The sequence below is a fragment of the Mobula hypostoma genome, chromosome 24 (genome assembly GCF_963921235.1).
Source record: "Mobula hypostoma chromosome 24, sMobHyp1.1, whole genome shotgun sequence".
Taxonomy (NCBI): domain Eukaryota; kingdom Metazoa; phylum Chordata; class Chondrichthyes; order Myliobatiformes; family Myliobatidae; genus Mobula; species Mobula hypostoma.
In genome coordinates, this window is record NC_086120.1 from 23,250,644 (window position 1) to 23,267,927 (window position 17,284).

The 17,284-nt window shown below is 42.6% G+C and overlaps 2 protein-coding genes across 9 annotated transcripts in view; one reads left to right on the top strand and one right to left on the bottom strand.

Annotated features, from left to right (window-relative positions):
* The window catches only part of LOC134337179 (protein ENL-like), a 134,999-nt gene extending 121,605 nt beyond the window's left edge, over positions 1–13,394 (top strand). For all 3 annotated transcript variants that reach the window (XM_063032008.1, XM_063032009.1, XM_063032010.1), the window contains 3 exons: positions 4,407–4,478; positions 6,810–6,881; positions 9,394–13,394. In XM_063032008.1, coding sequence (XP_062888078.1) covers positions 4,407–4,478; positions 6,810–6,881; positions 9,394–9,522 — 273 coding nt within the window. In that variant the 3' untranslated portion in view covers positions 9,523–13,394. The remainder of the gene's footprint in view (positions 1–4,406; positions 4,479–6,809; positions 6,882–9,393) is intronic.
* A 464-nt stretch (positions 13,395–13,858) lies between these two features.
* The window catches only part of acsbg2 (acyl-CoA synthetase bubblegum family member 2), a 75,983-nt gene continuing 72,557 nt past the window's right edge, over positions 13,859–17,284 (bottom strand). For all 6 annotated transcript variants that reach the window (XM_063032090.1, XM_063032091.1, XM_063032088.1 and 3 more), the window contains exon 15: positions 13,859–17,182. In XM_063032090.1, coding sequence (XP_062888160.1) covers positions 17,064–17,182 — 119 coding nt within the window. In that variant the 3' untranslated portion in view covers positions 13,859–17,063. The remainder of the gene's footprint in view (positions 17,183–17,284) is intronic.

The following is a 17,284-nucleotide window of genomic DNA, read 5'->3' on the forward strand; positions in this document are numbered from 1 at the left end:
TGTATAAAATAAACAGCAAAATAGCTATAACAACACTAGTGTGGGATTGAGAGAGAAAAAAGAAACAGCTAAAGTAGTGTTAAGGCTTTCCAGGAGGATACTGTGATGCTAGAAAGTTTGTGAACCCTGTAGAATTTTCTGTTTCTGCACAAATGTGACCTAAAATGTGATCAGGTCTTCACACAAGTCCTAAAATTAGATAAAGAGAACCCAATTAAATAAATAACACAAAAACATTATACTTGTTCTTTTATTTATTGAGAAAAACGATCCAATATTACGTGTATTTGTTGGGAAAAGTACGTAAACCTTTGTTTTCAGTAACTGGTGTGATCCCCACCCCGTATAGCAATAACTTCAACCAAACGTCTCTGGTAACTGTTGATCAGTCCTGCACATCGGCTTGGAGGAGTTTTGGGCCATTCCCCCTTACAAAACTGCTTCAACTCTGGGATGCTGGTAGGCTTCCTTGCATGAACTGCTTGTTTCGGGTTCTTCCACAGCATTTCTAAAGGATTAAGTTCAGGACTTTGACTCAGCCATTCCAAAACATGAATTTTATTTTTTTTAAACCACTCTGTTGTTGATTTACTCTTGTCTTTTGGATCATCATCTTCTTGCATTATCCAGCTTCTAGTAAGCTTCAGGTGATGGACTGCTACTCGGTGACATTCTCCTGTAAAATATCTTGATACAATTTTGAATTCATTGTTCCCTCAGCAATTGCAAACTGTCCAGGCCCTGATGCAGCAAAGCAGCCCCAAACCATGATGCTCCTTCCATCGTGCTTCACAGTTGGGATAGGGTTTTGGTGTTGGTGTGCAGTGCTCTTTTTCCTCCAAACAGAACAAAGTACATTTCTGCCAAAAAGTTCATCTTTTGTTTCATCTGTCCACAGAACATTGTCCCAGAAGTGTTGTAGAACATCAAGTTTTTTGCAAACTTGAGAGGTGCAGCAATGTTTATTTTTGGAGAGCAGTGGTTTCCTCTGTGGTACCCTTCCATGAACACCATTCTTGTTCAGTACTTTTCTTATAGTGGGCACATGAACAGAGACTTTATCAAGTCCTGAAGATTTCTGCAGGTCGTTTGCTGTTACCCTCGGGACCTTTACCACCTCCTTCAGCATTGCACATTGTGCTCTTGATGTGACCTTTGCTGGATGCCCACTCCTAGGGAGAGTAGCAACAGTGCTGAATTTCCTCCATTTGTAGACAATTTCTTTTACTGTGGACTGATGAATGCTCAGGTCTTCAGAAATGCTTTTGTAACCTTTTCCAGCTTCATGCATCTCTACAATTCTTCTTCCTATGTCCTCTGAAAGTTATTTTGATCGAGGCATGATGCATACAAATAGATCTTTCTTGAGAAGAGCAGGATCTGTCAGTAACCTGACTTTGTGTGTCATTTTTATAGGACAGGGTACCTCTACAACCCACACCTCCAATCTCATCTGATAGGTTGGAACACCTGATTCCAAATAGCTTTTGTAGAAGGTTAACATACTTTTCCCAGCAAATACATGTAATATTGGATCATTTTTCTGAATAAATAAATAAACAGGTATAATTTTTTTTGTTATTTACTTAATTGGGTTCTCTTTATCTAGTTTTAGGACGTGTGAAGATCTGATCACATTTTAGATCATACTTATCCAGAAATAGACAAAATTCTACAGGATTCACAAACTTGCTAGCACCACTGTAGGTCGGGAAGGAATTGATGTAAGTTTTCAAAGTCCATGAGTTGTCTTGATAGAATAAATGAGGGGAAGCTTTTCAGAGGCATGATGGTTAAACCAATGAAAGGTGATAGGCAAATAATTGGAGGGTGTAAGGAGAAGCTTCACTTAACAAGCAAATGCTTTTGATCTGGTGTGTGTGTGATGAAAAGATATTTGATAATAGTTTTTATAAGAAAATTGTACAGCAGCTCAAACGGGGGAATTATATTCAGTGATACAGGGAGAGAATTAAAGGACAAGTTCCTCATAAGAACTGACAGAGATTATGGGCAGAATATCCTATGCAGTGATGTTCTGTGATTCTATGGTAGAGTTATCTAAAAATACTTTTAATGTACTTAAGATATATTGAAGAGAATTGCATATTTGTAACTTGCATATTAGCTTTTCCCTCTCACCTTATTCTGCAAGGAGAATATACTTGGTATAACTTCCCTTGAGCAATGCCATCGTACTGTTTATCATGCACACCGTGTTGGAATCTTTCCCGTAAATGTTCCAAATGGAACTTTCAGTGACCACGCTGCTCATGCACATCCAGTGAGCATGGAGACTGCCCTCTTGCAACCTACAAAGAGAATTTCAAAGTTCAAAGTAAGTTTATTATCAAAGTGCACGTCAGTCACTATATGCAACCCAGAGATTCATATTCTTGCGGGCATACTCAATAAATCTATGACAGAATAACAACCATAATAGAATCATTGAAAGACCACACCAGCATGGGCGTTCAAACAGTGTGCTAAAGTGCGGAAACTGCGCAAATACAGAAAGAAATAATGACAATAAATATTGAGAACCTGAGATGAAAAGTCTTTGAAAGTGAGTCCATAGGTTGTGGGAACATTTCAAAGCTGGGGCAAGTGAAGCTATCCGCTTTTGTTCAAGAACCTGATGGTTGAGGGGTAATGACTGTTCCTGAACCTGGTGGTGTGAGTCCTGAGGCTCCTGTACCACCTTCCTGATGGCAGCAGCGAGGAGAGAGCGTGTCCAGGGTGATGGGGTCCCTGATCATGGATGCTGCTTTCCTGCGACAACGTTTGCAACTAACATCACCGCTGATCTGTTGTGGACCCATTGCAGCAGGCTTCCCCCTGCACAAGCTCACCGTGTGCGTCATTTATCCTGGCAAAGACAAGCTCTAGGACTGAAGGTCCAATCCAATTGTGTTAACTCGTTGACAATTATTTGGGGTGAGTTCTTCCTCTGGGCTGAATTGACTCCCTCTGAGGATTTCTGTTGGCTATATTCCCACAGATTGCCTGATGGAAAGAGGCTAAAGAAATTTGGCATGTCCCCTGTCACCTCAAACCAATTTTTATAGATGCACCATAGAAGGCATCCCATCCCAATGCGTCACAGTTTGATATGGCAACTATGCATATGACTGCAAGAAACCTCAAAGAGTTATAAGCTCGGCACAGCATAACCAGCCTCCCTTCCGTGGACACTGTCTACATTTCTTGCTGCCTCAGTAAAGTAGCCAGCAGAATCAACAGTCCCACTCCACCCCTAATATTCTCTTTTCTCCTCTCCTCGATCCGGAGGAAAATACAAAAGTCTGAAGGTACTTGGCATCAGGCTCAGGGACATCTTCTACCCCGCTGATATAAGACTGATCCCTAATATGAGAAGATGGACTCTTGACCTCATAATCCACCTTGTTATGATCTTGCACCTTATTGATTACCTGCACTGCACTTTCTCTGTAGCTGTTGCACTTTATTCTGTATTCTGTTCCCATTTTACCCTGGTGCGCCATGTAATAATCTGATCTGGATGATCAGTATGCAACGCCAATTTCTTACTGTACTTCACAACATGTGACAGTAATAAACCAACAGCAGTCAGCAGGCTATGCCTGCTGCTGTGGGAGAGGGAAATGACACGGGGGGGGGTGCTTATTACAGCAGCAGAGATGGGTTAGGTGGGTGGTAGAACATCAAAAAACACACAGTTGCCTGGAGAAGATATTGACGTATCTGTGAGTGTGCCCTGAAGCCGTGGAACAGGCAGTCCAGAAGGTGTGGAGGGGCCAGAGAGTGAGGTTAGTCCACCTGCATTGCGGGAACATCCCATTAAAGCAGTTCGCCAGCAACCTGCTCCCAGTGGGTTTTCTGTCCTGAGAAATGCGAAGGTGAATTAAATTGTCCGCAGTTTGCAGCTCTGCAGCCTCACCATTGCCCAGGTGAAGAGGGGCTGGTACTAAGCAAATGCTTGAGATAATGGAGCCCTGATGGGTGGTGGATAATGTAAGAGGCTTGATCTTGGCTAGAGTCTTCTCTGCCCCACTTTTGTTTATCAGGACGACAAATCAGTGGAAATCCCTCCTCTTGGTTCCCTGAACTTCGACTTCCATGCTGGAATGGACCAACGTGAGGTCCCGAGCTTATTTCCAACTGAGGAGAGCCAGCAGAGGCCAGACTCATCTCATCAGGCTGTTTAAGTGTTTGTGAATTAATTGAAATGCTTGATTACACAGTTATCCAAAAGGAAATCAGAAATATTTTTAAACCTTCGAGGCAGTGAGAAGGCAAAATGTGTTTTAAACACTGTGTTTCTGAAGTAAAAGAATGTTGTTTCTCTATACAAACACTGCAAGAAGAGAGACCCATTAAGCTAGTAGTTGATTTCTGAGTAATTGTATTCATCTCTGTTACAGACATCTGGCAGAAAAAGTCCTGAAAACTGTGAAAAACCGGACAAATTATTTAAAAAAGGATTGCAAGACAAGGTAAGCAGCTCTAAATAATTAAAGAACAATTGCAGACAAATACAGGCCAGAACATTGTGACTTTGTATAAAAAATACTCATTTTATGATATTTTTATTCTACTGCATTTGTTTTTGAAGTGTGGTGACAAAGTACCTACTTGCATTCTCCGTTTTTTATAATATTTTATTTTTTTTAAAAATGTTCTTCGGTGTATGAAAAAAAATAACATCCTAATGCGATTTTCGGGAATGAAGCCAGTAGAACGAGAAGACAGAGATCCTTTACAAACTGTTGCTGGAGAGAGTACTCTCTACCATCCCACTTAGATCTGTTGACAAAAGAGTTTAGATTTGTGAGAGGTGATGACAGCCAACAGTCAATGTTCTTGGCACTGGAGAGCAAAGACAATTAATGCACTTATCTTGACAGAGAAATTAGCAATTATGTACCTCGGGCATCCAGGTGCGATCACAGTTGTCTTCATTATGGAACATGTCATGGTTAATCCGTTGTTTGAAAAAAAAAATAACAGACAATTATTGGCTTGGAAGATGATAGTTAACCTCAGCACATCAAGCTAACAGACAGGAACACAACTGGCTAGAAGCTGATGTGCTCTTTGGCTTGAATGTTTTTCTCCTGGGTCACTGCCTCCTCGTATAAGGACATTGCATATAAGGATGTTGCAGATTAGAATGGCTAAAAGGTTGAAGCCATCTAGACACTGAGAAGAATTCTGAAATTGGAACTTGCCCTTACTAGTAAGGTCCTACAATAAAGTTGTGGTTATATTTATTTTGACATCCTCATGTCAGCAAGGTCTTCATTTAAAGGATTGAGTCTTACCGGATGTCATTAGTCCAATGACTCTGGCCTCAATACTTCCTTGCGGAATTGCATCCTCAATTTCCTCACTTGCTGACCCCAGTCAGTTTGGATGCAAAAACATCTTTTCCACAGTTTCCACTGTGCTTAGCCCCTTGCTCAACTCGCATTGCGCTTATGACTGTGAGGCAGGGCACAGCTCCAATGCCATGTTCAAGTTTGCTGATAACACCTCTGTCGTTGGCTGAATCAAAGGTGGTGACATATCAGTATATAGGAGGGAGATCTGGCTGAGTGGTTTCATAACAACCATCGCTCACTCAATGTCAGCAAGACCAAGGAGATGATTATTGAATTTGGGAGGAGGAAAATGGAGGTCCACGAGCCAGTCCTCATTGGGGGGAATCAGAGGTGGAGAGGGTCAGCACCTTTAAATTCCTCAGTGTTAGCATTTCAGAGGATCTATCCTGGGCCCAGTGCGTGGATGCCATTATGAAGAAAGCACAGCAGCACCTCTACTTCCTTAGAGGTTTGCAAAGATTTGGCATGTCGTCTCAAACTTTGACAAACTCCTGTCGGTGTATGGTGGAGAGTGTATTGACTGGTTGCATTACAGCCTGGTGTGGAAGCACCACTGCCTGTGAATGAAAAATCCTCCAAACGTAGTGGATTTGGCCCAGTCAATCACGGGTAAAGCCCTACCCACCATTGAGGACCTATGCATGGAGTGTTGTTGCAGGAAAGCAGTGTCCATAATCAGGGACACCCACCACCTTGGCCACGCTGGCATCTCGCTGTTGCCATTTGGAAGAAGGTACAGGAGCCTCAGGACCCAAACCACCAGATTCAGGAACGGTTATTACCCCTCAACCATTAGGCTCTTGAACCAGAGGGTATAACTTCACTCAGTTTCACTTGCCCCATCATTGAAACATTCCCACAACCAATGGACTCTCTCGCAAGGACTCTTCATTTCATGCTCTCAAGACTTAACCTTTCTTTATTATTATCCTTTTTTTTCCTTTTGTATTGTATTGTTTGTTGTCTTTTGCACATTATTTGTCCATCTTGTTGGGTGCGGTCTTTCATTGATTCTGTTGTTTCTTGGATTTACTGTGTATGCCCGCAAGAAAATGAATCCCAGGGTTGTACAGTATATGGTGACATATATGTACTTTAAGTGTGGGCCTTGCACTGTCTGTTCTGGCCCCTGCTGTAGAACCTGTAACCCATGGGTGTAGTTGTGAGCTGCTCCTTGCCGTCCGTCACCCACAGCTTCCTCATCAAATCAGCTGCACACCCTCAGACATTCTTGTCAGATATTACTTCACACTGCAAAGTCTGCCTTGGGCTAAAGTCCCTGTAATGCTAATCCCAGTATTGTGCTGAGGTGCGATGGAACCCTGTTTTTTTTTGTCAGCTTTAGGGCATAAACCTTTCTGCGTCAAAGCAGAAGGAGAGGGTTGAGTCCCTGCAGTTTGGTGCAAGAATTAATACTCTTAATATTAATCTTAATTTCTGCAGTCGTACACAGAGGAACTGGTGGAACTTCACCGCAGGTTGATGGCACTACGAGAACGCAACGTGTTGCAGCAGGTAAACTTTGTTTTTATTGATGGTACTGCTCATCTGAAGTATCTGGACTAGAAACTGGATTTCACCTTTATTCGAGTTGAAAGATTCAGGATTGTTTAATGTCATTTGTAAAGGAGAACGAACTAATTATTGCTCTAGATCTGACACAGTACAAAAAAAAGCACAATAAGACAAAGAAGGCAATAATAATCTGGTGGCCTTGTATCCAGCTCGATTTTTAAAAATCATAAACAAGAGAAAATCTGCAGATGCTGGCTTTCCAAAGCAGCTCACACAAAATGCTGGAGGAACTCAGCAGGTCAGGCAGCGTCTACGGGAAAGAGTAAACAGTTGACGTTTTGGGCCGAGACCGTTCTTCAGGACAAGAGAGGAAGGGGAGAAGTCAGAGTAAGAAGGTGGGAGGAGGTGGAAGCAAGATGGCAGGTGTTGGGTGAAACGGTGAGAGGGGGAGGGGTGAAGTCAAGAGCTGGGAAGTCGGTTGGTGAAAAAGATAGACTGGAGAAGGGGGAATCTGACAGAAGGCCATGGAAGAAAGGGAAGGGGGAGGAGCACCAGAGGGAGGTGATGGGCAGGTAAGGAGATAAGGTGAGAGATGGAAGCAGGAATGGGGAATGGTGAAGGAGAGGGGAGGGGCTTACCTGAAGTTCGAGAAATCAATGTTCATGCCATCAGGTTGGTGGCTGCCCAGACGTAATACAAGGTGTTGCTCCTCCAATCTGACTGTGGCCTCATTGCGACAGTAGAGGAGGCCGTGGACTGACATATGGGAATGGGAAGTGGAATTAAAAGAGATGGCCGTTGGAGATCCCACTTCTGGCAGACGGAGTGTAGATGCTCGGTGAAGCGGTCTCCCAATCTACGTCGGGTCTCACCGATATACAGGAAGCCACACCAGGAGCACCGGACACAGTAGGTGACCCCAACAGATTCACAGGTGAAGTGTTACCTCACCTGGAAGGACTGTTTGGGGCCCTGAATGGTAGTGAGGGAGGTAGTGTAGGGGCAGGTGTTGCACTTGTTCCGCTCGCAAGAATAAGTTTCAGGAGGGAGATCACTGGGGAGGGGCGGATGGACAAGGGAGTTGCGTAGGGAGCGATCCCTGCAGAAAGTGGGGGGAAGGGGGAGGGAAAGGTGTAATTGGTGGTGGGATCCTGTTGGAGGTGGCAGAGGCTGGTGGGGTGGTAGGTGAGGACAAGTAGCCCCATCCCTGGTGTGGCAGCGGGAGGATGGGGTGAGGGCAGACCTGAGTGAAATGGAAGAGATGCGGATGAGGGTAGTGTTGATGGTGGAGGAAGAGAAGCCCCTTTCTTTGAAAAAGGAGAACATCTCATTAGTCCTGGAGTGAAAAACCTCATCCTCTGAGCAGATGCGGCAGAGATGGAGGAACTGAGAAAGGGGGATGGCATTTTTTTTTACCAGTGACAGGGTGAGAAGAGGTCGCTCCAGGTAACTGTGAGAATCAGTGGGTTTATAGAAGATATCAGTAGGTAATCAATTGTATTTAAATATATATCTTATTTGCATAAGAAGTTTATTAACTTATGGTGGATTGGAAGTTGTTCTAGAGCAGGGGTTTCCAACCTCGAGTCCATGAACTTTTGCTTAATGGCATTGGTCTATCGCATAAAAAAGGTTGGGAAACTCTGGGGGATAATTTATGGAAATTAATTCAAATCTTATGCAATCTGTGCTTGAAAACTGTTAATAATACTGGAATGTTACTTTCATTTTCCATATTAAACCAGTATTAGTTGTTTGGTTGGTATTCGTCTGTCCCAGAGGACAGTGGGTGATGCTGATCATTATCACAAGCCTGGGTAGAAGGTATGGAGATCCTGAGATGCCCAGTTGTCGAGATTCCCCTCTCGGCCTCACCAGTGTAGTCCAAAGGAAAGCTTATGAAGCAATATGTTTGGTACCAGCTTGGCTGCAGGAGCTGCCGGAAGGATGTTCAATGACGTCCCACCACCTTAGGGGCTCCACTCCGGATTTGCTGTCTGGGTTTACTCCCGTAGCCTTCGTCTCTCCCGAGGCTGCCCACGAGGCATTGGGGCTGGGGATCTGGTTCATGAGCACCAGAGTGTGTACACACATACTGGTGGGCCTGCGTGCTACCTGCGCAGGGGCCAGACCTCCCCCCCCCCTCCTCTGTAGTTCAGCCTGAGCCCGAAAGTTCAATTTCTCTGTGTTGCCACCAAGGAGGCGCGACGTGAGGCTTGCTGTTGGAGAGTCTATGTACTGGCAGTGAGAGACTTGCACAGTCAGCTCTCCTTTTCACAAGGCTGCTAGCCAGCAGTGGAAGCTGAAAGCGAGATCGACAAGCACTACCCACTACACTACCTCACTAGAACCATCTTAGCAACAAGTCAATATGCGTTACTAAAATCGTTTTTGCCGTTGTTATTGTTTCAACTGCTTAGCGCCTCCTATGATGTTTGCAGTGCTGACTAGTATAGAAATTTTAACTTTAATTTCTTGTCCAAGTTTTACACCGTCTTTATTTTCTCCGCAGATTGTAAACCTTATTGAAGAAACAGGACATTTCAATGTTACAAACACAACTTTTGATTTTGACCTTTTCTCATTGGATGAAAGCACCGTCCGCAAGCTGCAGAGTTACTTGGGGGCACCAGCAACATGACATGGGCTTTCAGAGCAGACTGTAGTACATTGAAATTTCAATTAAGACATTGGACTGCAATCCCTCTATGATGGAAAGCACAGCCTCTGAGATGAGAAATGGCACTCGTACCGGATATTGAACACTTACCATCTCAAACCTGTGGAGATCAACTTAAAATCTTCACTGCATGGGATTAGGAAAGTCATTGTCAAAGCTTAAAATTTATTGCCATTTATCAGTTCCCAGAAACATAACCATTCTACTAGGTCAGAGGCAGAGTGAATGGAAGGCCAGACTTTTCTCTTCCACGAAATGTTTACCTTTTCAAACTATCAGAAGAACACAGAAATGTTTTTTTTTAAAGGATCATCCAAATGGACACTTGTTTTAGTCTAGTAAACTTGTGTGAAATTTTACCTGAAGACTTATAGAAGTAATGTATATATCTGGAAAAGAACAAATGAGCTTGCATCTCTGATGTGAACCGGAGAATTCTGTGGTTTCTAATAAAACGCCAAACAGTTTTACTGTGGAAATAAAACTCCATGAAACGCCCAGCAGATTGCCGAACTCAGTGTGGTCTCAGGTCTCCGAACACCATACCACTGCATTGTATATTGTCTAAAGAATATATATTTTTGAACCCTTTGAGTATTGACTATCCTTTCCCACTTTCAAATACGCAGTTTTTTAAATCTACGTTAATTTTGTACAGATCATTCACCCGATGTGTCTTTTATTCACTATTGTAAGAGGAAAACAAAAAGTGATTGTTTTCATAAAAGGACGTTCAAACTGCCATCTGTAAAAGTGATCCCCTTGGCTTCAGCTAAACCATTAGTTTTCTCTGTAGTCCCCTGTCACATTCCCTTTGCTATTGCTTTTTTGTCTGGTCAACAACAGCCTTTTACAATTCATTTTCAGTATTGCTGAACTTTCCATTAAAGAACAAATAAATATGAATTCTGATCTCTGCTGGCCATCCAAACCCATGCATATCTACTGGGGTATTTAATCCCACTTAACTTTACAATTTATTAGACGTTAATCTCGGACTATAGTAATCCAATTTTATATCCTCATTTTTAAATGTGTTTCCTTGGTAAGAGTCCAGTCCATTAACAACCTCCACGTGCAAGGATGGTTGTGCAAATTGTGACCAGATCTTCGTCAGGCCAGAATATGTCATTTTAAAACAGCAAGCTGAATTCACCTCTAGTTCCTGTGATTAAGTTGTCTTTTTGAAATGGAGGCATTGGGTGGATTAATGGCCTTGTTAATCCTACTGTAGTTGTTTATCGTCGTGGCATACATGGACAGTACAGTGACACATTAGGTCAACACTATTGTCTTGCAATTCCAGTAACCTGGATTCAATCCTGGCCTCTGGTGCTCACTGTGTTCTTCCTGCCACTATATGGGTTTCCTCTCGCATCCCAGAGATGTTAATTGGCTGTGTAAATCACACCAAGTGCAGAAGGAGAATCAGGGCAGAGTTGGTGGCCGTTTGAGAGCGAATAGGTGAGAGGTAACAAGTGGGGCAACGTGGCAGATGAGAATCTCAAAGGGCTCCAATGGACCAAATGGTCTGCTTCCATGTTGTAAGAAAATGTGACTGAATCCTTTTGCACATATGTTAGCAAAGAACGCGATGAGCCATTAGGAGGTTAGAGCCATGACTGTGGTAATTAAACTCTGTTTCATAGAGGATGGTGGAGAGGTTTGGTGAAGTTTTGGAGTGTCAGACTTTAGTGGCCAATGGAGGAGTAAGTAAGTATAAGAATGTGCAAGAGGCTAAAGTTGGAGAAGCCCAGTTGTGTTGGTAAGTTGCAGGACAGGAGGTCAGGGATCGTATGAGAGATCTGAGAGGGATTTGAACAAAAGATGATGCGAGTTTTAAAAGTTATGTGTTGCTTATCTGGGGATGTTCATTAACAAGGCAAGAGCAGAAATCACAGCTTGTTGGATGGACTCCGATTTTCAGACGAAGGGAAATGGAAAGCTGGCTTGGAGGATGGTGTACTGGTCAACTCTGAATATAACCAATCGTGGTTGCGGCTGTTGTCAGTAGACAAAACGTAAAGCCAGAATCAGTGTTATGGAGATCGAGAGTACATGTGTGGTGATGGTAGAAAGATGTTAGACCACAAGACGAAAGAACATTTGACCATTTGGCCCATTGAGCCTGCTCCCCCATTTGATCATGGGTGATCTATTATCCTTCTCAATCCAGTTTCCCTGCCTTCTTCCTGTAACCTTTGATGCCCTTACTAATCAAGAACCTGTCAACCTTTAGTATGTTAGGACAGCATAGTGGTTATCATAATGCTTTTGTAGTACCAGCGACCCGGGTTCAATTCCCGCCCTTGCCTGTAGGGAGTTTGTACGTTCTCCCCGTGACCGTGGTGGGTTTCCCCTGGGTGCTCGGTTTCCTCCCACAGTTCAAAGACCTACCAGTTGGTAGGTTAATTGGTCATTGTAAGTAGTCCTATGATTTGGCTAGAATTAAACTGGGGGATTGCTGGGTAGCATGGCACAAAATATAAAAATAAGTTAAATATACCCTTTAGGCAGCATCAGCAAAAGGCGGGGGGGGGGTGCGTGGGAGGATGGTTGGAGGAGGAACTGTAGATCAGGAAGAGAGGGAGAGCAGCTGGAGGATTCAATGTCCATGTTATTGGGTTGTAACACCTCTGAGGAGTATGAGGTATAGTGCCCCCCCACTTGCATTCATCCTCAGCAGGGAATTGAGGAAGCCAAGGACAAGATGGGTTATTGTGGGAAAGGGGCGGGGAGTTAAATTGGCAACTGGGAACTCTTAGAGAAGTATTCCCCAGCCTGAGCCCAATCCTAACGGAAAGTTCGGCTCAGCTAAATACATTACCAATGGAAGTGGATACCCCAAGGCAGAAAATTTATAGCAGGAGTTCAGATGGCTTTGATCTTTCCCATGTTTGATATAGGAGGCATATGGAAACTAGAGAAATAGGAGCCCAAGGCCAAATTATAATGTCTGAGTGAGGTTGCAGAACTCTGTGACTGCCACTGGATGCATAGGTGTTAAACCAGGGGGAGAGCTGAGGGCAGCGGGGCGATGTGGGTACGAACAGAGGGGACTGTAGACAGGTGCAGGAGGGGTAGGCAGAATAGATTCTCACTCAGATGGGATTCTGGTGCATGTTAGTGAAAAGTTAGTCTGCAGAAAAGATGCTGCATGTGACATCAGATGCTGGTTTGAGGGGAGAGGGCAAGGAAAAGGGGAGGGGGGGAATCACGGGCTCCATGAGAAAGGTAAATTTTTCCACTTACAGACGGGCCTTCCAGTTCGGATTTGCAGGATGTTGTCCTGGGAGGGATGAAGGATAGATTGTCAGTTTAACGTGGTCTGGTTTCCACGTGAGTGAAACTCAAGATTGGAGAATCGGTGTGACTCACAATAGGAAGAGCTGTTCAAATTATACAACTGGTGCAATTTGATCAAAGTCCGTCCAGGTTTATGGAGTCGTTGAGAGGCACAGCAGGGAAACAGGCCATTCAGTCCATTGAGTCTGTTCTTGCCATTAACCATGTAATTTTCTCCTCTGCACTTTCCTATCATCTCTCCTAGATTCTACCACTTCCCTGCACGAGGGGCAATTTACAGCAGTCAATTCACCTCTTATTCGGCACATTTGTGGGACACAGCAGGAAACTGGAGCACCTGGAAGAATCAGGCAGCCACAGCGAGCACCTGAGGTCAGGTTTGAACCCGGCCCTGTGCCACGGTGTGCCCCATGGTCCTGTGGAGAGAAAACAGCACCATAAAATCTAATTTTTAAAAAAGCTGTAGATCAATGTAGAAGGGGTGATTGATAAGTTCGTGGCCTAAGGTACAAGGAGTCAATTTTAGAAAACCTAGCACATTTATTTTTCAACATAGTCCCCTCCTACATTTACACACATAGTCCAGCAGTTGTGGAGAATACGGATCTTGGACCTCCAGAAAGTGTCCACAGCAGGGGTGATTGATAAGTTCACGGGCCAAGCTAGAAGGAAATAAGTTATACAGCTCTCGTTACATGCACATGCAGGTCAACTCTTCGAGTGATGATGCAGAAAGTTTGAAGTTACTAACTCATCAGGGATGATTGATAAGTTCGTGGCCTAAGGTAGAAGATGAGTTAAGTTCAAACTTTCTGCATAATCACTCAAGTTAAACTGCATGTGCATGTAACGAGAGCTGTATAACTCATGCACGAACTTATCAATCACCCATGCTGTGGACTCTTTCTGGAAGTCCAAGGTCCGTATGCTCCACGACCGCTGGACTAAGTGTGTAAGTGTAGGAGGGGACTATGTTGAAAAATAAATGTGCCAGCTTTTCTAAAATTGACTCCTTCTACCTTAGGCCACAAACTCATCAATCACCCCATGTATTTCACTGAGCTGATCAAATTTTCTCCAGCCAATTAGAGGGCGTAGCTGTCTCGGTATAGACAGCGATGGAGGATTGAAGTCACTGGCCCAATTCAAAAGTGGATCTAAACAACATTCCTCACATGGTATGAGCTAACATCCAAAGAACATTTGGTTTTTATGTTAAAAACGGTTTTATGTTAAAGTGGACACTGTATATGTTTCTTTATAGTTTCTACTTAATCAGAATCTATTTATATTTAGTAGTATTTATAATTGAATACAAAAGCTTTAACTAGAAAAGCATATGGGGAGGTACTTCTAACACTATGTCACAAAGAACATAGCATGTTGGGAATGAAGACGCTTTGAAAGATTTCTTAGTACTTTCTTATACCTGTACTTTCAATGTGATTGACACAGGCAGTTTTGTTCTGCCTTAAAAAGGCTTTATGGTAGCAAATATATTGTGTTTAAATTCTCCTCCAGCCTAAGATAAAATCCACATTGAAAACACTGTCTGCTACAACATGACCTCCTGGAAAGCCACTGACTTCACAAGTTTATTTGTAACACATTCCATCATGGTGCCATGAAATACACGAATGTTTGAATTGTATTGTACAAGTTCATGCAAAATTTACAGTCTGCTGTAGCAATAATTTACCTAATACAATACCCATATTTACACTGAATACAGTCTAGATGGAGTTAATATTCATGAAAAATAACTAATTAGACTTCAAACAACATTCGTTCACATGAAGTGACATATTAAAAAAAGTTAACCTGTTAGCCAAAATATCTGGAGTTAACTGTAAAGTGGCAAAGTACTCACTGGACAAAGCTTAGCGTTGGATTTCTAAGAGTTCAAAGCACTGTGCTCAGTTTGAAAACTGGCTTAATGCATTCAATCAGATGTTACATTTATACAGACGCACAGAGGACGAAAACAAACAACCTTTGTATTACTTTCCTGTCAGAGGCAAACTGGGTGGAAAGCGGGCATTGCACAACTCAGTAGGAAATTGTGTAAACTATGCATTCTGAGATCACAGCCTGTCATTTTAAGTGGTACATTTTTGTGAATTAACCAAGTTGCTGCCTAAGTTTTATTAAATCAGTCAAATGTAAACAGCCAAATGGGTCTTGTTTCCTGGTTAATACCTCTACCCTTCAATCTTAAAAACTAAGAACTGACACATGCCATCATTTGTAAAGAGTGTTGTGATTAAAAACGTGATGATAGACACTGAAAATTTGATTCCCAACACTCCTCACTGATGTTTTGGTAGAAATTATAAAAGGTCATTCCCCCCCCCTACCCAATACACTCAGTGTTGTTCAATTACAACTGAGCTTCATCTCATCTCCAACTATCCTGTTGGTCTTTCCCATCCTCAGTCCGATCCTGTTTTAAACAGATTTACAGGGCTTGCCTCAACGGACACTAATGGTAAACATTTACATATCATGTTGTCAAAAATTAAACAAGCAGTCAGAAAATTGCAAGGATCCAAAGTATAGAGCTGTCTAAAGGGGACATTTGAGACACTTGGTATCTTAAGACAAAACAGCCTCGTGATAAAAAAAATATTGGAGTCCCATTCCCCGTACCCTCTCAGGATCCGATTGCTTCAGCCGCATGTTAACCACACAAGCACGTGAAGCCTGATTTTCAAAGCTTCAGCAGCAAATAAACTCAACGCATTTATTACAGAAAGGCTCCACAATGCATCATCTAGTAAGCAGTCAATCCAGGAAGTGCAAGCAAGGCAGGCCATTGCTGTGGAGGCAAAAGTGGTTTGTTAAGGGCTGTGCAAATACAGCCGCCTGGGACAACCACAGCGACAAGCAGTGATCACATGTCATGCTGCTACACTTATGCTACCTAGCTAGGAACTTATTTCACAAATGAGGTGTTGGACTAGAGTCTGAGAGATGCACAATAGTGACAAGTTATTTCATTCCACACGCAGGGGAATAAACAGGCACTTTAAAAAAGGCTATAAGCCCAGAACCGCTTCCCAGGCGTCTGGTATGGAGGCACATTAAATTGAGCACAAGAAGAGCAAGTCACAATTGAAACTTAAAAGTTACTACCACAGGAACTGGGAGGGGGGGGGGGTGGTGAGAAGAGACTGCACCAGCTGCTTACAAAATGCAACTTTAGTCAATTATGCAGAGAGTTGCAAGTTGTGGGATTCTGTGGGGCACAGAGAAACCGACGTTTCTTTTAACTGCGGAAATACCTGATAAAGGAAGTGGAGATAATGAAGCAAAAGTACTGGAATGAATGTAAACATACCATTCTAATCCGTCAATTATGCTGATGCATTGTGAGGGTACAAGGCAAGATGATTCTGCAGTATTTAAAGCATTGCCACGTTATATGGCTTCTCACGTATAAAAATGAATCATTTGATTTTCTATTTCATTTCTCCCATAGGGCTGTACAGCATTTCTACAAAATGCACACCTAAAACACAAAAATATATTTCATGGCAACTTCCTGAAAAATAAATAGCCAAAACAAAGACATAGTTTATGACAAGCTTAAATAATTCTTTTTCGGCTGTACAAAAACAACTGGAATAATACTCTTTACAGACATGTGGCTATCAAAAGTAAAATGATATAGCATTTCTTTGGAGACTGTAATCGTGTATAACAGAATATCAACCTTCCAATATGGATTTTGTAAACAACATTTTCTGTATCCCAAAACACATCACTATCAACAGAATGTTTGCTGCCTACCTTTCAAACTTACTACATTTTAAGACAAAAGCAGTTCGACTTCTTCCAGTGAAGCCAAATGTCAAAATTTTTCTCACATGTACTTGTACATTTAAATATAACAGAACTTTTCAAGCCAGTAATGTTTGCAGTGCTGAGACAAGGGTTGTGCCAAAGCTATAAATACACAAACTCATGGTCTCCATACGACTTGTTGAACAACCCTGAATCCCTGGCAAGTACAAATGCAATACAATTAGTTTCCCCATTGTAACATTAATGAAGTATGAAAATGATTTCGCCATTTCCTTCAAATAAAACGAACCTTACAAGTAAATGTAAAACGTGAATACAATTGCAATAATTAAAAATATAAAAGAGTGCACAATTCCAGCTGGTGTTTCACTCTGTGGTAACTGTTGATTCTATTTCCCTGGGAGTGGATTATCTGGAGTGACTGGAGTTATTGCATCCTTATAGAAATCATCAATTTGCTCATTGTACATCTTCAGGACCACAGGTCGTTTCAGTTTCATTGTTGGACCTACGAGTGAAAGAGAACAAGAAGCCAGAAGCAAAGTTACCAAAAGGTGGCAGATAGAAAACGGGCTATTAAAGCCTCAATTTTAATCATCTTCTTCAGCCT